Raw genomic sequence first — 20,817 nt, 5'->3', positions numbered from 1 at the left:
TGCTCCTCATGCAGAACCTCCAGTACATCTGTTCAGGTAGATAATTGTCACTATCGAGGGTGAGATGTTCCCAGTAGTTTGGATGATATCCCATCACAGCCTTCCCACCCAGCTACAGGGACACTTGGCAGCCCGGATCTTATGACAGTCCGTGGTATAATAATCACTCTGCCCATGTTTACAAGTATGAAGGGAGGCGGGGGAGGAGGGGACAAAATGACAGAGCTGTCCGATCACGCTGAGTTGAGGGAATCACAGCACAGCAGTTGGTGCGTCAATTAACAGGTTCAAACCAGAGCAGATCTCAGGCGTCACACATGCAGCCAGTGAGAGATATTTGATCTGCAGCCACGGGAGGGTTGGGAAGGCAGCGAGCTTAACTCAGCAGCTCTCCTGTCTTTATATGTCATTCCCCCATATAAAATTCAGTCATATGTGTGTGTGACATTTGAATGTCCGGCATCTCATTCACAGTCTTATTTGAATTCTCCATGTATGAAGACAGTTACATATCCACAGTGAAGGGGGAACAAGCCTCCTGTTAGCGCTTAATAAGGACTTAGCCGAGCTTGTCACGTCGTCGCCACCTTTCCTGCTCACCTCAGCACTTCATCTGTTAAACCATGCTCAGGACTTTGCCTGGCTTGGCCCCAATTTGCCCTTCATCCTCAGGCCCTGTCTTTTCTCCCCAATTCTCACATGACGTCACTCAAGTCTTACTTCCTTCTGCAGATAAAAAAGTCAAAGTAAATAAATAACTTTAGAGGTGGTCATCACTTTCTCCCCTTACCCACCGAGTGTAACAGACAGACGCCAGCAAGGGACAGGTTGTTGAAAATTAGCCACGGCTAGACACCTGTAAGCATGTCTCCTACTTTGTATTTTACATACAGCGTTTATTGCATTTGGACTTATCCCCTTTGGACAAGAATGGGGCCTTGTATGGTGTCCCTGAAGGTCAAAACAACACCTCAAAAAACATAGCATTAATCTACAAACAGCTTGAACATTTGACAAAACAATATTTGAGTACAGGGTGCTGGTAGCCTAGCAGTTTGTACTGAGGCTTAGTTCTCCAAGCAGACGGGCCGGGTTTGGATCTGACCTGTGGCTCCTTTGCATGTCGTTTTCACCCAGATTTCCAACCCTATCCACTCTCCTATATCTAAAAAGAAAGGCATAAAATCCCCAAAATAAACCTTTAAGATTTCAGAAATCACAACATTTCAAAAGCTGCACTCTATGATGTTTTTTTTTTTTTTAACCTAAATTCAGACTGCTGTAGCCTTTAAAAACATTACAGAAAACATTAATTGTGTCCCTCTTAATAAGCTGGATCCTCAATGGAAAAGGTTCACACACACAGCATCTTTAAATCTGACATTCAAGCCCACTGAAAGCTTCATTTATTTGATATTTCATTATTCAAACTGCTTGCCTCACACCAGTGAGAAAAATAATCACCCCAACAAGGTTTATCTGGTTGAATTACTTTATCTGGGTGGTACAGTAGCATTGTGTTTTTATGAAAAGATTCATAACTCATACTTGGAAGTAGATTTGATTATGTTTAGAGAAAAAAAAAAAAACGGCAAATCACATCTCACATCATCCTCCACAGCAGGGTGCAGCAATGAATTGATGAAAGGACAACATGACACAGAAATAAACCTTCAGTGAAGATGACTCATTTTCAAATGATTCACAAATGTAACTCCTTATCGAAGTCATTATTCATCGTGAGAACATGATGTGGTGACGTTGATTTCAAACACCTCGAGACACATGAATATGAATGTTATCATGCACGGTGGTGCAGTGGTTAGCGCTGTCCCCTCACAGCGAGGAAGTTCCTGGTTTGAATCCCCGTCTGACAGGAGTCTCTCTGTGTGGAGTTTGCATGTTCTCCCCGTGCATGTGTGGGTTCTCTCCGGGTACTCCGGCTTCCTCCCACAGTCCAAAGACATGCTCGTTAGTTTAACTGCTGACTCCAAATGTGAGTGTGGCTGGTTGTCTGTCTCTATATGTCAGCCCTGTGATTGGCCGACAGTCTAGGCCCGGTGTACCCGGCCTGTCGCCCAATGACAGCTGGGATCGGCTCCACCTGTGACCCTGAATGGGAAAAAGCATTATAGATAATGGATGGACGTATATAGACTGTGTGTGCGGATCTATGAAATAAAGTGTGGTTGAGAACTTTATTTTAACAGATGATGAGAAGAGGCGAGGCTGAATGCTGATGATTGTTTATCTAGAAGAATTAGAAAAATGGAAATGGGTTGTTAATGACTATTATTAATCTCACGCACATGTCAGCGATTACAAAATGTTTTATAATGACACAGAGGAAACAGATTCGCTCTGCCTCATGCTCGGCATAAATCTCAATGCACCTGCTGTGAAAGTAGTGAAGCGCACGTCTCGTTTTGTTCTGTTGTCGCATAAGTCTGCTCATTTTCTCTCTCTCTCTGTGTGTGTCTCTTCTTCAGGTCTGGGCCTGGATCAGTTCGTTGTGAAGCGCTATGACGGCAAGGTAAGAAGTGGGCGGAGGGGATAGTTAGCGATCTTTAAAGGTCATCAGCAGGAAGGTTAGGTCTTAAACGTTTCCTCCCTGGTTCATTAATACACTTTAAACGCGGTCTCTTAAATTGCTGTAAACTAAATGAGTATTGTCGTTGTATTGAACTTCTGCAGAAAGCGTTGTTCTCTGTTTTTTTTTATTATTGTGGGAACAATGTGCTGCACAGAAACAAAGATAACAAAGACGGCAATGACAAAGAGGAGAGAAAAAAAGATAAGGCTAAACAAACACAAACAGAGAAACAATTAACTAAAAATTAGAATATATATATAGTTTAAAAGATTGAGTGATCAACAGGAGGTACCCGAGTATTAAATTGGGAAAAATAAGCAGAAAAAAGAGACTACATGTGTATTAATGAATTGGGAAAAGTACAGGTACAAGATAGGAACATGAGATTGTTTGTCATTAAAAAGAGTTAACTCATGTGCATCCACTGTGAATATTTAAAAAGTGTTGTTTTTTAATTGTAATCATGTTGTTTTCCTCTAACCATGCTGTGTTTTCTACATTAATATCTGAGCTTGAACTCCTGCTTTGTCGTCTGTTTTCAATACTCCTGCAGCTCTGATTAAAATCCAATCAACAAGCCTAACACAAACCTAAAACAACTGACTTTAATATCCCGCCCATTAGATAAAGAAGAGCAGAAAAAAAAGGTGTCTAAAGGGGTGATCAAAAATGATGGGTTTCAACGTTCACAAGGTGAAAGCCGTTTTCACATTATGCACTCCTGAAAATATCTGGATAATTTCAGGAGGACTGCGCTGGATATTCTCCTGACATGGCTGGTCACATAATGCTCCTCACAGCGGGAGACTATATGCCCCAAAGCAGTGGCAGAAAATGTGCAAATTTAGGAAAACCTCCCTAAAGGGGTCCTATCTGACAGCACTCATTCTCGTTGCCCTGCAGAACGTTTGTTGGAGGGCCCCCCCAATTGATTTTTGCCTATGCCCTCAACGGACTATAGAATTGCCAGTGAGAATATAAACGTCACTCCCCCCCTCCCATTGGCTCGAGGTGAATTCTCTGGAGAATATCCTGCAGCATTCTCACATCAGCTCACTCGGGCTCGCTGCGGGAAAAATACTAGAGGTCTGACAGGAGAAACTCTGGGTGAAGTCTGAGCAAAAAATCTGGCTTTTTGCATTCACACATGCAGCTCCTCCTGGAAATATCAGGAGTTTTTTCAGGAGTTTTCTGCAAGTGTGAAAGCCTGTTATCTTTAATCTGTCGTTAGTCAAGCCATTGAGTTTCACAGAGCAGCTCCACATCAACCTGCCTGCTGACTAATGACATATTTAAAGACAATGTGACTACAGAGTGACTCTGAAAGGAGATGGTCTCCGTGCTAAACCTTCCCCTCTTCCCAGTCAGGACAATAGGAGCCATCACTATAAATCACCACCATCATTATTCTCATTTATGCTTTCCTTGATATTGATTTGTAACCATTACTGCCCTAATGCTGATCCCAGGGAGCGTCCCTCACACCCAGCAGCCGACCAGCCTCGTTCATTTAGCATTAGCTAATGATCAGTTAGGCGGTGATTGTAGATTCTAACCTCATTATAAAAACCATCAGACCCCTCGGCTCTGCACGCCGTCTCAGATTGACCACCGCAAGGCTGTGAGGATACAGAGGGAGCTCTCTGTCACGACTTTTCATTTTTACTTCCTTCTGCAACAGAATCAGAATACTTTATAAATCCCAGATGAGGAGTTTGGTTCTTACAGGAGTTATATATGTTTATTTATATAGCACATTTCAGCAATAAGGACATTTCAAAGTGCTTCACAAAACACACCAAAAGCATAAAAGTAAAGAGAAGAGAAACATTAAAAGAGGATATTTTAAAATTAAAGCACTGAGATATGAGGAAGAAATATGCAAATATGTCGATTATATGTCTAATAAGATATATAACAGCATGTACAATAAATTAGTTTGAATATGTGTATCCAAAATATGAATATGTGTGCAGCAAATGCTGAAAAAAACCGTGGTGAAGTTTTCAATGGACCTAAAAGGCTCTCCAGCCAATTATTACCTTCGTTTTAGGGTTTACAAAGTGCTTCCACACGTGCAGAAGAAAACATACCAACAACACATAGGAACCCAAAAAACAACAAAAAAAACAAAAAACAAAGCAACCCACGGATGAGACACCCAACCAACAAACACACCCTAACACTAAAATAATCCAATCAACATCCCGACCAACATCAGATCCCCAACATCACAAGAAGTCAGACAACTTAATATCTCATTTTAACCCAGGCATGTGTGGGTGAAAACGTCTTTATTCCAGGAACTTTCACATGTTTAAATGCAAAAAATCCAAACATAGTAAATATAGAATACAAAAGTGAAATGCTCATAAACAGCAGGACTCCTAATTTCAGAGGATTGACATGGAATACGATGAAATACGAGTCAAGAATAAAAAATCTAAAACATTCAAACACATGTTTAAATTTTAAAATGTAAAGAAACTCTCCTGCTTTCAGTTCTGCACTTGAATCAGAATCAGGTTTAATGCCCAGGATTACACATAAACACACAAACATAGGAAAGGTAGAATATAAAGGTAAAAAGCTCAAAAACAGAAGGAATAAAAGAATAAAGATATAAAACAGTCAAACACATCATATGTACAATAGATGAACAATGAGGGAATTGACAGCCAATTCTTCCTGGAAAAATCAGAAGTCTTCAACTCTGAATTTTTATGAATATTTCCTGCTGCGTTCTCACATCAGCTCACCCCGACTTCACAGAGAAAATGTTCTATGGGCATGGCGGGAAGAATGGAAAAGTCGACTGTTTGCATTCACACATGCAGCTCATCCTGTGTGTGAAGCACCCCATGATGGGAAAGTCCTACCCTTAGTTTCTAAAGTCCCAGGGATTTCATTAAAGCCTCTGTCCCTGCGGTGGAAACGCTCCGAGCGCCTCCAAAAATCCCAGGTCCTCTAGGGTAAAAATCAGCTTAAGCCTTTTGTTATCTGAAAGGAGTTGCCAGAAGTTTGATTCCCCCCTATTTCAAAAAAGAAACCAAAGAGCCTGGGCTATACATTTATCAACGCTAGTTGGCCTGAAATCGAAGTGAAGCACTCTTCGTTTAGGGCTCTTACGTCTGCTTATGTAAACATCGCCCATATCTCCAGGCCTCGTGTTTCCTTTATTTATTTATCAGAGTGTACATGTGGTTTCTATGATACTGCCTGAGATTTTCCTGCTATGGCCCGAGCAGCCCCGAGAGTTCTCCCTCCCTCTCTGGCTCTGCAGGAAACACGTGCCTTCTCCTCATTCAGTTAATTGTCTCCCCCCCCTCACAGCTAGTTGAAAGAATAAACCATCACTGGTTCCTTCCAAGAAGCCATGAAATCGAGTTCACATGAAACTTCTGACGTCGTAGATTTAGACTGAGATGAAATGGACACGGCGAGAGTAGTGGCGCTCTTACTGTAGTGTGTAAATCATGAAGTTGATGGAGGGTGTGTTGAAGTACAATGGGAGGGGTTACAGCTGGGGGTTGGGTAGCAAACGGCCATGAAGGTCATCAGTAGAGGGGTGTACAGTATTGTGTGAGAGGAACACGAGAGCTCTTTTAAAAAGCGCTCTGTGTCACACTTCACCTGGTTTTATTTAGAAATAGCAAACCCCCCGCCGAGAGATTTGTCACATACATACTGTTGGGAAGTGAAGAGGCTAAAAGTGTGTACATGTTTGAAACCTCTCACTACACCCCCCTGCCCCCTGCCCCCTGCCCACCCTCCTGCTCAGATTAATTCGTTCCAGGCTCTTGTGTACAGTATGCAAACATCACATGCCCTTTATGGTTGTTAAACAACTGCTGTTCATATTGACTCACCCTGTTTGATTCATTCTTACTTTCTTGTCCAGAAAAACAACGTTATTATAATCCTATTGAACAAAAGCCAACAAGGTGAACAAACCAAGGCACTCTTTAAGATCATGAAAATGCTAAAACATACAGGTTAAGTAAAAAAAAAAAGAAGAAAAAAAATGAGTAGCAAATTGCATGCAGCGGCACAATCTGTCTTCTTCACAGGGCATATACAGGTGTGTTAAATACAGGTGGTCACATGACCAACCATCACAACATGGATTACTCTGGGTCACATTTACAAATACAGAGCATATAAATACATATATCACTTTACACACAACAAGTAGAAGACAATGGTCCCCAAATGGCTTTGCAGCATAAATACAGACAATAAAAAAATGTTATTTATAAAGCAATTTACACACGACAACGTTGATCCAAAGCACTTTACAGCACAACACGAAGACAGAGGGAAACAAATCAAATACATACAAAAAACGTTGACATTATGTATTTTTTATGCAACAATAACAGCAGTACTAGTAACAGCAATAACAACTTCTGTTTGCTCGATGACAGCCCAATTACAGCAGTTAAAGCAACAACATCAATCAAACGGGGGGGGGGGGAAACGAGTTGAGAGCACATCAAGGGAGGGCTTACAACCTCCTACAAAATGTGATAAGGACAAAAAGCAAAGGACAAAAGAAACAGTTCATTAAAAACCACAACACTGAAAGCACCAAATGTCATACAACAGAACAACTACAGAAATGAACTGAAATCAGTCTCATCATATAAACCTGGAAAAAAAGGCCTTCATGGGATATATATCGTTTATTTTATTTTTTTAAATAAACAACCACCTGTACATGGACATGGTATAAATATGACATTTAAAATGAAGACACAAAACTGTAAATGGTCATTATTACGTTCTGTCTCCCTGATAAAACAAAGGACACAATGAGGAGACGAGACTTAGGAAAATAGGGACCCCACACAAGATTTTTAAAAAGTATCCCGCCACAAGCTTTATTTTAAACATGAATCCAAAATTTGCAAAATATGCGAAAGTCAGCTAATGAGACCAAAGGGGAGAAATGAACAAAAGACAGAAAGATGCAAAAAAGGCAGTCGCTCCCAGCACCTCCCCCTAAACGTAAGAGGAAACAAACTATCCTAAGAAAAACACAAGACCGATAACTGGACGACCGGATGTCTCTGGCCCAAACTAAAAAAACAAAACCCAGCAATCTAAAAGATGCTTTCGGGGAGAGAGGAAAACAAAAGCACTCCTCACCATGCTGCCTAGCAGTGTGTGTGTGTGTGTGTGTGTGTGTGTGTGTGTGTGTGCCAAACTCTCTCTCCTCTCTCTGCTCCTCTTAATCCCCTTCCTCCTCCCTGGGAGCAAATAGCACTCAGGTGAGCAGAAGGTAGAGGAAGGAGGACGAGCAGAGAATCAGAGAGAGAGAGAGAGCATGGCAACAACATGCAGTGAAGAGCAACCCGATTTCATTTAAACAAATGGTAGATAGAGTACAAGGAATTTATAACTAACCTGATACTTTGAGACCCTCCCCTACACCTTAGCCTGCACCTTTATGAATCCATATGAATGCATCATGATTACACCAAAGATTCAAAGGGTAGGAGACTTGACAGTATCAGAGTAGTTTGATCAGTTCTGCATCAGGAAATGCAGAAAGTCATCCGGGGCGGAGGGTCTCCAGAGATATACAGACTCTATGCCCTATGATTGGTGTAACATGTTGTTAGTTTCAGATCAGACGTCTTTTATTTCCAGGCAGCTGCTCACCTTCAACTGGGATTTCTTGTTTCACCGCGCCTCTCTCTCTCTCTCTCTCTGCCTTTCCTTCATCTGTGTTTTCTCCTGATCATGTGGGCGTGCTTTTTAAACTGCTGTGATCTCATGTTGATGTGACCTGACGTTGTTAACTGTTGATTACTCTCCCGTGCTTTTATCAGCAGTCCTCTCTCACCCACATAACGAGTAACCCCCTTCATTTTTTCTCTCTCCTCCCTTTCTTTGTGAATAAACCATCATCCTCAACGACCCCATCTCGGAAAAAAAAAAAAAACATCCCTAATTTTTCTCTGTCTCCTCCCCCCAATCATCCCATCTACTGATCCCCATTCTCCACCCACACACTCCCCCGACCCCTCCTCCTCTCCTCTCCTGTCTCCCTCCCTCCTTCCTCATCTCCTTCCCATTTTGCCCCTCCCTCTCTGCAGGACTTCTGGCAGGTATGGGGTGTGTGCCGAGCAGCATGTGTGCACCTGAATGAAAAAAAAATGCACTAAGTAGTCACTACCTGCGCCTCTTCTTCCCATTTATTCTTCTTCCTTTTTCTTATTTTTTTTCTATCTCTCTACACTCTCTCCCTCCTCTGTATTAATATGGAGGGCTAAGCTTTTCTCTGCTCTTAGTCCAGGGGAACAGCTTAATAAATATCTTTACCGTCTTAAAGACATCTCAGCTTCAGCAAGTGTGCAACCATAGTCACTGCCTCAGTTTAGTTTACGACCTCTGGGCAAAGGACAGCTTCCAAACTGTGCATTAAAATGTAGATTTTCCAACAGGATATCAGTATTCTGGTGATCCAAAAGCTGATTTCACATGCATCCTGCAGAGTGTTGTACACAACCTGAAAGGTCGATGAAGGAGGTAGAATAAGGAACCACCACTATTTCACATTATTTTCTCATACAGTAGAGTAGATTATATCATGGTCACAGAAAGTACTGGTCTCCGAAAGGCTGGTTTGACACATCACATAAGTATATTAAAGTGCAGATAACCCGAGGGCTTGTGTCCATGTAGAGTTTCCAACTATCAGAAAAGTGATGTCTGAGGTTGAGCACAAACCGGCGGTAGTCTCGTCCTGTTCTTCTTATGGACGAGTTTAATAAAGTCTTCACTGTCGCTGCTCGGTCAGAAAGCAATAAAAGAAGAAGCAATGTGGGTGCATGAAGAATTCTGCTGGACACAACAATCATATCAAATCTCCCCACCGGTCCCAGAGCCAATCTGACCCCCTGTCTTTTTCCATTCTGATATTTTCTGTCTGACATACAGCTCGAATCCAGTGACTGTATATAAAGATGGACGACACTTCTCTACAACTGTCTTAAAAAAAAAAAAAGTAAAGCCAAAACACCACCAATGCGGCGGCTGACATCTTGCACATTTTGAGCCAGAGATTGGTCAAAAGGGGAGCTGCAGTAATGGCTTGCTACCCCTTCCACTGACCAAAACACTAATTTAACCTACCGAGAAAATGGCGCCGTCTTCGGTAGAGCACAGTCAGCGACAGATTCTTATATCAGTTGTAGATTTTGCTAGACCCCCTTTTTCTGATTAAACCTGAACTGTTTTAAAAAAACGTGGACATAAATCAACACGATGAGAAAAAACTGTAATGACAGAAACATTGATTTTATAGTTTGACCCATGCCCCCATCCGTTAACATGGAGAAGGCAGGGTCATTCAGGAGGGAACAAAACATGGCGAGCTGTCATGTCGTCCATCTTCTTAGACAGCCACAGCCAGGGAAAGCTTCCCCTCCATATTCTTGGGTTCCCCCCGGGGTGACAAGTCCCTTGTCCATATGATTTGACGGCCGAAACAAGAGGCATGATGAAGACGATGCCAGAACCTTTTTAAAGAAGTCTCAACTAGAAGGGCTTGACATGGCCGCCGGAAGATGCTTAGATGTGGCCTCCAGAGGCTTCTGCACAGGCCATGAGGCAGACAAAAGACACTGGCTATGTGGACCCAAGCCCTAAGAGTACTTTAATATACTTTTATTGCCAAACATTTTTAAATTAAGCTGGAGGAATACAGTAATCGTCATTGCCTGTGCGTAGCCATGATATTTGTGATATATCATTTTAGAAATAACAAATTAGGTTGAGGAGACACCGCTGTGTTGACACTGTGGTGTTCTTTACCTCTGCCTTATCTGCTGATGTCATACAGCAGGTCATTTAATAACATTAAATCTCTTACATAAACGTTTAGCTTCATTGTAGCATGTCCTTGCTCCTAAATATTTCCCCACGGGGGGCGTTGCAGAAACTTATTTGCGATTCAAAAAGTTCTGATTGAACACATTAAGTACTCACAGTGAGTTCAGATGAATGAGCCCTGACCTATAAGTTTTCTCTACTAAATGATTTGGCCTTTTAAGCAAGTTCTGAATGTCTCTGTCAGTCAAGATGATGTGACGATAAGCCGAGCGTGGCAAAGGGCAGGTTACAACCTGTACACCTGATAATGACGGGAGTGACAGAAACCCGAGTAGGCACGCACACACCCCATTGTGTGTGTGTGTGCAAGTATCAAACAGGCAAACTCACACTGTATTGTTATTGGACGTTGTGTTAAGAGACCTCCCAGGTGCCCTTTGTATATAGCTTTTGGAGACAGCTGTGGGCTATGCTTGCCCTGCTGAATTATTGAAGGGGAGGACTTTGCCTCTACAGGGGTTATTAAACACTGCAGCGCTACTACATAATTTACTCACCAGTCAGCGCCCCAAAGTGAAGTTCACATACATTTACAGTCACATTTTAAAGGACTGGCAAATCTTGCAAAAGCTGAGATGCAAAGAGCAGCTACATTAAGACATTTATAAGAGTGCCGAATCATAACCAGGCTGTTCCCCTGCACTCCCTCTGTTCTGCTTTTTTTTTTTTTAAAAACATCTCCTCTTCTCCTCCTGTCATCTCTTCCAAGAAATGTCAGCTCTAGCTTTCCACATGCTTTGGCACTCTAGCCTATTTCCCCCAGCATGCCTTTGCTCTATTGCCTGTGTCTCAAAAGAGAAAGTAGCTGGTGGTGGCGCCCCCTCTCTGCGCATGGTGGCAACACAGGGTGGTTTTGGACCTATGGAAATGGCTCTTATTAGCTAACGTCGAGGCTGTGTTGATGTGCTTGATATTTTAACCTGCACAATTCCATCCTCTGGATTGTCTGCATGATTTCTGTAGAGCATGGTTGAGAGACACTAAAGGCAGGACTTTAACATTTTTAAATGTATCCGAAACTGTTCCTACATGCTGTGGCTCACTCTGTGTGGAAAGCCACAGCGTCTGAAGCGTGACCTGCTGCGACTGAGAGTGGACACCTGTCACTCTGAGGGAGTGCGGAGGGGGGCTGCTCCACGGAAAACAGAGCCTCCTGTCACACCAACTTGTTGTCATGTTCCCTCTTTCTGATTTACAGGAAGCTCCCCAAGGGCCGCTGTTCGGACTCTCGACTCTATCTCTTTATTTATCTCACTGTCTGCACATTTTCACATGCCTTCTTTTCTGCAACACACTCTTCATTTCGTCTCTTTCTTTACCTCTTTTTTCTCTCTTAATCTGTGGTAATCGAGGTTGGCTTGTCTGTACACCTGGTCGTTTAATTCCAGTCCCTCCCTCCTCTTGTAAGACAGCTGCTATTCCTCAGCGGCCCAGATTTGTTTATTAAGCGTTCCACATCAGGGTCCATTATTCTGATTTTGCTCCCACAATAATTGAGTTATTAACAGTACACCTGCTCTGCTGTTACCCCTGAGAGTTTAGGTGGTGAAGCTAATACATTACTGTTCTCAGCGCCCACACACCCACCCGCCCGCCCTCAGACTGTAGCGCTTTGCCCTGGAGGTATCTATATGGGTAAGAAGAAAATGTCAGTCTTGGCCACTCTGAAGGTGAGTGATGGATTTTGTTCGAGCAGAGCCTTGCATAAGTATTCACCCTACATGTTGCCATGGTTATCTGCAAATTAAAAAAGATTTTATCGAGCTTGTATGTCATGGACCAACGCAAATTACATCATTATTTTAAAGTGGTAGGTGGTGTTACTCAGAAAAATGTAAAGGTTTGAAGTGGTTTTCTGTAAATCCACAGTCAAGATAAGTATCATGCATTTGTCTTCAGGTAAATAGTAGGGATGTTCCTAGCAACTTATTTCTCTTCTCTCAATTAAAACATAAGTTCAGACTAGTCTTGCATTTAGAAAACTCTCAACAGTCCAATTTGACCACAACGCTAAACATGAGATCACATTGTTTGTGGGTCAACAATGTCAAAATGGTTTGCAGAGTGTGGCTAACATTTGCAGTGCTAGCACCGTCAGCCTTTCTGTTTCTCCTTGCAGGTTAAAGTTGAGCTAATGAAGCACCGCTCTGGTACAACTTTATCACGATATTATAGACCTAAAAACTGCCAGACCACGCTGCTCCTATGAGAGGCCATCTATGCTGTTGAACATCAAGGGAGTAGAGCTTAATGGCAGTTAACCAGAGCTACAGCCCCGACTAGTGGCAGCCGGCTGCATTACAGCTTAGACACAACATTTGGCCGGCATTGTGGGCCTGAATTAATAAAAACATTAATAATGAGTTAAACGCACAGTTTGTAAAATCCACCGCCATTTCGCTCTCAATCAAAACAATAACAAAAGATGATGTCTAGTGGGGAATCATGGGAGTTCTCTCTTCTACTCCCTCCCTCCCCCAAAACGAACGGGCGAAACCGACCTGAGAAAGACAATACGTTTACCGACGATGTTTCCAAGTATAAGTTACATGATGTTTTTATCACAGCTGCACATACAGCGACAGTACGGCAGCTTTCAGCAGCCACTCCCTCTTCCTTACTGTACACAGCGGTCTTTGACGTAACATCCGGTGTTTCCATGGCAACGATAAAAATGTATATATTATAAAATTATGGATTTCTCTAGCTTTGATAACTGTAAATACTTAAGGTAATGTAAGAACTCAACAAAAAATTATGTATAACAGATTTAGTCAATTTCTAATTAATTTAGATGAATTGAATGTAAACATTTTCATACAATTCTACATACTTTATCTTTAAGTTTACTTGTAATTCTGGTGCTGACTAGCGAGAGTTTGAGTCAGCTAATCGCACATATGCTTAGTTTTCAAACGATGAGTAAGGGGAAAGGTCAAAGTAGGTGGACTACTTATGCATGGCGATGTATGATTTTAAAGGTGTTGAAGTCGGTGTGTTGAGTGTAGAAAGCATTTTCTGTTCTTTGAGGTTTTTCGTCGCATCTTTGAAAGTGTGTGTCGCAGCACAAGGCATTCACACCTACACTTTTTCTGAGAGCTTCCCGTCACTGCAGGCTCCGACCTGGCTTGACTTCACCCCCCCAAAGCAGGTCATTATCAATTCCCATTTCCCTGAAACTTACGTCTTCTTTGTACCTGCCGTAGTGACGGTAACCCCAGGGCTACTACATCTCACAGAGCGGCATGAAGGAACTGATCCATTTTTAATGCATTTGTCTGGAACCCCCCCCCCCCCTCTTGCACTGTCCGTCTGTCGCACTATACAAGTCTCTCTTTATGGTGTAATAGTGCTCCGAAGGTCTGCTGAGACTCACCTGAACAAAAGATGAGACATGGCTCAAGGACAGACATCACTCAAACACACATCAATATACAGCTGGAGAGCGGGGGCACGTTTCCTCTCTTTGCAGCAGAGCTTTTCATCTTCTGCAGCACATCCTGAATTCATGTCTTGGTTGTGGTGCTCAGAGGAGAATACACCAGCTAACGGAGAGTTGTGACATGATCTGATAAAAAAGCCATTGTGTGTTACAGTCTGATAATTTATACTTATATAAAGCTTTAATACAACCGATATATCTTAAATTCAGTTGTTTGATTATCTGCATGGTGTTATCGGGGGGTCTGCAGCTGCAGTGCTGGACCGGCTCACAGATCTAATCAGTGACAAAGCACTGCAGTCTGTACAGTGGTGTCAGGGATGGCCAAGTCTGTGCTGCATTCAGCTCCTAGGCCAAGTGTATGGACACACAAAGTGCTGATAGAGCAGTGTGAATAACAAGAGGGCGGCTTGAAGAGAACGGATGGGTGGCTCACGAGCTTCACCTCATGAAACCCCCCTTCTTTGCTGTGGTTGGCTAGTACTTATTGAAAACAGTTTGCCTTCAGGACTTCTGTCCATAAAGCTTTTTTGCTTTTGTCCAAACCAAAATCTGTTTCTGAACAAACTGCAACACTCTCTGTAGGGTTTGGAAAATAATCCCGTTTTGGGTTAGTTAGTAAGTCCTGTAATTAGTCGACAAAACCGTTAAGGCCCTGACACACCAAGTAGACGGCGACGAAGACTGACTGTGGCGCCTGACGATCCAACTTGACGATCTCCTTGATGTGTCAGGGCCTTTAAACATTCCTCCGCCTTTCTATTCGGCACCAGCATTACTAGACAGTAAAGCAATATATTAATATTTGTTGATGTCAGCATCAAATTCCATAAAATGTTGTGCTTAAACTGCAACACAGCGCCCTGCCACTAGATGGGGCTGTAGCTCCTTTCAATGGGCCTACTTTGCACGCTCTACTACCGTGACGCAAACAAGCACAATGAACAGATATCATCCTGGAGGAGCGGCGCAGACCAACAGTAATTTGATCTAGAAAATGTAGGTAAAAATGTTTGCAGGCTGTGTCAGGTTAAACCTGCATATTGACCAGAGCATGGAGTGTTTTCCTACCTTTAGAGTAGGTGAGTCTGAATTTAAATTTCCTTCTTACCGACTAGGAAGTTGGTTGAAAATTAAAATCCTTAATTGCTTGCCTAGCCAATCACAGCACCAGAGGATGAGATAAGAAGGAGGTCTTTTACTGAACAAATTAAGGCAGTTGGTGCATCACATGCCAGAAGTCTGCAGTTTAATGTGTTGAAATATGGTCATCACGGTCGCTTCAGTAGCTGTTGGTTTTCTTAAATTAAGACATTACAACGCTGGAGGTCAGAATTAAACGTGTGCTTTATCAGCGCAGCGCATGACTTCAAAATTTAGGAAAGCTAATTGATTAAAGCTGAAAGAAAGATATATTTCTGCAAGCGAATAATTCCCTGGTCTGGGTTTTTAAATCATTTGCTTAAACGCTCAGGACATTTTCATGCAAGTTCTTTATACATGATGTGACTTTTCCCTGGGTTTCTTAGAAAGTGTTTCTTTGCCACTCATGTGAAATAAGGAGAAGGATAATTTGCCTCTTTGCATGAAAGCCTCTGGCCTGGCCTCACTTCTGTAAGCCTAGTTTGTGCAAAGATTGGGCTACTTGAAATGTGTCCAGGGCAGCTATCAGGGTTTCTTTCTAGCCTGATGCACTCGGGAGATTAGCTCCAACTGAACCCTTAACCCCAACTGTGTGTGTGTAAGACAGCAGTGCAATTGTCTGCCAGCGCCGTCCTGCCAGCAGCTCTGTCAGCGCTGCGTTTCTGCCTCAGCTCACCGGCTAGTTGGTCCGCTCGGTCTGTCATCTGGACAGGGATAGTGGAATTGGCCGTAGCGTAGCTGACACTCAGAGATGTATGAACATGTGAGCAGGCTCAGGGCGGAGATCAAGAAAGAAACGTTGTTCAGATACCCGGACGGCTGCGGAGTTGACACTGATCAACAGACGTGCACGCTGACACACGAGGCTCTAGCTCTTAATTAACTCGAGTGCTGCAGCAATTAAGATTACAGGCGTTTAAAGATCAGTGCTGAGGGAGAAGTTTACTAAGAGTGTTCAAAACCGACTTCAGTGTAGTTCAGGTCCTTTCTGTTACTCCAGCAGCATGTTTTATTAGCAAAGCATCCTCAAGTTGATGATTCAAACTGCAGTAATACTTCCCTGAGAAGAAAACGGAGAAAATGGCCGTCATGGGAAATATGTTAGCTAATAGGGATCTCTGATAGGTAAAGGTTTTACATCTCAGTTATATGCATAAGTTTGAATCCACCTTGGACTTTGTTATGGCCGGGGAATGAGGGGAGTAGGGTGGAGAGAAAATATATAGAAAAACTAAATTCAGGGTGGGCTTTACTTAATTTTCCACAAAACACAAAACTAATTTATTTCTCAAACCAAAGAGAAGCAGATCCTCTGTCTAAAAAAACACTATTAACTGAAATTACAAACAACAAAGGAGCACCCATGTAGAGAAAAAGACAACCCTCTTTCAGAGACAGAGAAAGAGAGAAAGCACTAGAGCAGCTCGACGTCAGATAAACACAGACAGACGGCCCAATTGTACCGTCTGCCTCCTCTCTCCTGCTGTGTACACTCTGGCCTTGATTGGTAAGTGGATCCAGGTGAGCTCAATCACTGTATTGCTGGAGGTATAATGATAAAAAAAAAATATGCTCAACTGTGGTATGCAACAAATTTCCTCACTGTTCATAGTGATGTTCCCCTATGGATTTTAACCTCATGACATATGTAAACACTCAAGAGGGATTTAAACTTATGCATGGGACTCTGCAGAAGTCGGATGGCATATTTCTGAATCTGGAGCATTAAATAGTGCACTCAGTCAGTCAGTGGGAAGATGTGGCATTCAATGGTGACAGAAAGATGGAGGATGAAGGAGAAGATAGGACGTAATCTCTCAACGCAGAGCCACCAAATCCACATAAGACGCCACATTGGAACCAACAGTGGAGGGTGATATACACACTGCTGGGATACCTGTGTGTGTCTGCTTGAAAGAGGACACAGTGTTACAGCATGCATTTGTTGCAGAGATGTTCTGTATGATAGCTTATTGTGTTTGTGAGAGCGAGCAAGAGTGTGAAATGCATATTGTCTGCTTCACAGCGAAACATTTATCTTCTCCTTTGAATTGGGCTTCAGAGTAGACTCAAAGCTTTGTTGTTCTAGATGTTATCGGTTCAGAGTAGACTCAAAACTTTGTTGTTTTAGATGTTATCGGTTTGTGTGCTCATACAAACTCTTCTTTTGAAAATGCTCTCTGCTTCCTCTTTTCCGCCATCATATTCAGATGTCTTGCCTTGAATGTCACTGTGGCAGATCTGCGGGGGTGTTTTCGACCTTGACTCTCAGGCCGCTGTAAAAAAAAAGTGACTTATTACGCCTAATGTGCTCAGGGCCTCCGCTCTGATCATTATAATGAGGCCCAGTGTGGTTACGTCTCTCGTGTGTGTAGTTGTGTGTCTGTCAGCGTGGGCAGGAGTCTTTGCTTGACCCTTGTGTTGCACACTTTGTGAGTCCGTTCTGTTTTGTGGACTGGCATCAGGACTCTGGTTCACCTTGGACCCTGAGGGGTTTTTATGTGTGTCATATTCCGGGACCAATACCAACCTCTTTAACTCTCTACAACTCTCTTTACTTTCTTCTTTCTACACTCCTTCCTCTTGTCAAATGTTCTCTCACACTTCTACACATGCAAACACCTGAAAGTGTTCAACTCTTACGGCATCAAGAGTCGCATTTTGCTCTCTCTTTCCGTTTCTCTCAACCTGGTTGGGATGCTCTAAAAATAACTGTTTCCTCTCTCACCTCCCCCTCTCTCTCCCACTCCCTTCTCCCCTCATACCGTTGATGTAGATAATCATTATTAATAAATGTTACAGTAGAAACCACTACTTCCTATATTTAAATCACTGACACACAAGAGTCAAGATGGACTCCATTTGGAGATAGTTTTCTATATTATCAGCTTTTATACAGTTTGTATAATCACGAGGAGGGAGTCGGTCCTTGGGGGGGGAAAAGAATGTGAAATCATTTTGTCATGTTATGCTGTTCTGTTTAGGGGGATGCCACCAAGTTTTAGAGTCAGATATGGTTCTGTAAATGAGTCTGTGTTCCTTTCAAATAAAAAAAAAAACAAGACTAGCTTTTATCTGAATTCAGCTCCAGTGACAACATTGAGGAAAGATACGGGACTGTGGCTGTTTTAGCAACCGCCTACTTTACTAGTAGGATGTACTGATTTGGCCAAAATGAAGATCCTCAGTTTGCCAAAAATACTCGGATGTTGTACTGATTCTGGATAAAATCTACAGTATGCATCAGAACCAGTCTTTAGGCAAAGCGTCTGGTCAGAGATCAAAATGATGGACAGCGACGGACATCATGACGGGGGGAAATAATCACAAAGATACCATCAATTATCTTCTTTGATTCTCAAAATCAAGAAAATCTAAATTAATCTCTATGCTGTACATACTGCGTATTATTGAACATAAGCGGTTTCAAAAACAGCCACTAGACTGTGTTTTAGAATTGGATGAAGCCTATTGGTTGCAAAGTGCAGCAAATTTTCTTTTTTGTTTAACCAGGAAAAGTCTCATCAAGATTAAGAATCTCTTTAACAAGAGCTTCCTGGCCAAGACAAGCAGCAGCCCAATGTACTGGCTTTCAGACATGAATCACAAAATATAAGAAACATTCATCAAAATGTGTTATAAAACATCAACAACAAGGCGATCAAAAAGGGGGCAATAAGAGTCAGTTAAAACATCTACAGTCAGATATGCCCGCCTCCAGATCATTAAAGTCTTTATATGTGATTTTTCACACTTAAATGTATAAATCAAGTATCTCCTCTGAAAATAACTCTGCGAGTCATGACTGTCTACAATGGGTGTAACACCCGAGTCCCACTGTCTGTGATGTTTTCAGAGTTTTCAGAGTCCTATCTTCACTTTGTTTACATCGCCGGGACGGCCGGCTGACTCCTCCCCTCGTGTATAAAAGTTGTTTAATTGAGGGACTAGAGAAAAGAAGAATAACATACTGTACTCACTGCTTAACTGTGTTTCTAGATCACGCTCATTTCAGGTAAATTTACATGCAGTGTGAATAATAAAGATCGCTAGCATTAGCATGCTAACACAACAATGCACCGCGAGTTGTTTTGGTTTCATGCTGGTGCTCAAGGGCGACATCTGCTGGATCAAAAAATCGCATATAAAGCCTTTAAGAAGTCTTTTTAAAAACATTTAAGGAAAACAGCTCCTGAATATTTAGAGTATTTTGCAACCGATTCCAAGAAGAGGGAGCAGCATACTTACTCGCCCCTTTTCCCATGTTCAGTGCTGGCTTTAGGCACAGCCAATGCTATACAGCAGAGCCTTATCCTTGCATTATTTTTAACAGCCAGTAGGGGGCGATTCAGCTGTTTGCAATAATTAGAATGAATGTATAGAGATGCAACATTGGACCATTTGAGTTTGAACTCTTCTTTAATCCAGAATGTTGTTCACTTTGAAAACGACGGCCCCGTTCAGAGTGAAACAGCTGATTTAGCAGGTAATGCTTTCAGACCTGGTTACCTTTGATAGAGACCTAACAATACCTTTCCTCCATGTTGTATAGACATGGTCACTTTAGGTACCATAACATCAAGAAGGAGAGGGCAAAGGTGCTAAACTATAGGCTTAAACAGTAGTGACATGAGGTTGACATCACATTGTCTTCATCGTTCTATGCAGTCTATTGGAATTATGTAAAAAGGAGACAGACGGTAGGTCTAATAACATTTTTAACTCGTGCTAAAGATGCATCATTTTCTATTGCAGAGAAACACAAAGCCATGCCTGATTATTATTAGCAGGCAGCGCTCATGCATGCAAATGCTAATTACAGACTGCAGAGACGGCAGGACATATTTGAATTCTTAGCTTGAGTGGAATCCCCCAATTATCTTGTTTTGAGCAAGATGTATTTTTGTGTGTGTGTGTGTGACACTATGAATGCACATGCTTGTTTTTTTTGTTGTTCAAGGCCCTGCTAAAGACAGCAGAGGCCCCGCTGTTCTCTAACAGTTATTTCTCCTCCTTCCTCCTCTGAATTGGACCTCTTACAGACGGAGGTAACTCCACACGGGCTCAGCGTGGCCCTGTCCCTCCACCCTCCCCCCCTCCCTCCCTGCTAAGGCATGCTCTGTCTCTCTCTGTCTACTATGTTTGGTGGACAATGTTTTTTCAAGTCCTTATATCTGAGTGTGTAGTGTGCATGTGATGTAGTCTCTGTTTTCATGCAATGCTGTAAGTATAAACATGCTAACTGGAAAATGTAAGTTTACTCTGTGAGTGTGTGTGTGTGTGTGTGTAAAAGAGAGCTACTTTATCTTTGTTTTTATTGATTGATACGATCGAGTTGTGTTACAGATATGGTTAAACAATAGTGTGTGTTTGTGCTTCAGTCTCTCGTGATGTTTCCCCTCTCTTTGTGTACATTTTTTCGCCGTGAGTACAACCTCTGGTGGATGATGTGCTCGTACTCAAAACTGACCGCAGACTAATTGTTTGTCACTTCCACTCTCACCTGCCTGTACGGCTTCATGTGTATGCATTGTGAGCATTTGCATGATTTTAAAAACGTCGTATCCATCGCCATCCTTATGACCCCGATCTGTTCTGTGTGTGTGTGTGTGTGTGTGTGTGTGTGTGTGTGTGTGTGTGTGTGTGTGTGTGTGTGTGTGTGTGCGTGTGTGCGTGTGTGCGTGTGTGCGTGTGTGCGTGTGTGTGTGTGTGTGTGTGTGTACGGTATGTGTGTACT

At 42.4% G+C, this 20,817-nt stretch overlaps 1 protein-coding gene and 1 long non-coding RNA gene across 2 annotated transcripts in view; one reads left to right on the top strand and one right to left on the bottom strand.

Annotated features, from left to right (window-relative positions):
• Window positions 1–20,817, top strand: part of micu1 (mitochondrial calcium uptake 1) — a 51,866-nt gene that overhangs the window by 12,004 nt on the left and 19,045 nt on the right. The window contains exon 5 of the mRNA XM_061039496.1: window positions 2,490–2,533. Coding sequence (XP_060895479.1) covers window positions 2,490–2,533 — 44 coding nt within the window. The remainder of the gene's footprint in view (window positions 1–2,489; window positions 2,534–20,817) is intronic.
• LOC132975154 (uncharacterized) lies at window positions 19,417–19,756 on the bottom strand. Its single transcript, XR_009673240.1, has 2 exons — window positions 19,613–19,756; window positions 19,417–19,572 (listed from the first exon to the last, which is right to left on the bottom strand). It is a non-coding gene; the product is annotated as an uncharacterized LOC132975154 (long non-coding RNA).

This window comes from Labrus mixtus, chromosome 6, assembly GCF_963584025.1.
Source record: "Labrus mixtus chromosome 6, fLabMix1.1, whole genome shotgun sequence".
In the NCBI taxonomy this organism is placed as follows: Eukaryota; Metazoa; Chordata; class Actinopteri; order Labriformes; family Labridae; genus Labrus; species Labrus mixtus.
This window is presented reverse-complemented; position numbering and strand designations above follow the sequence as displayed.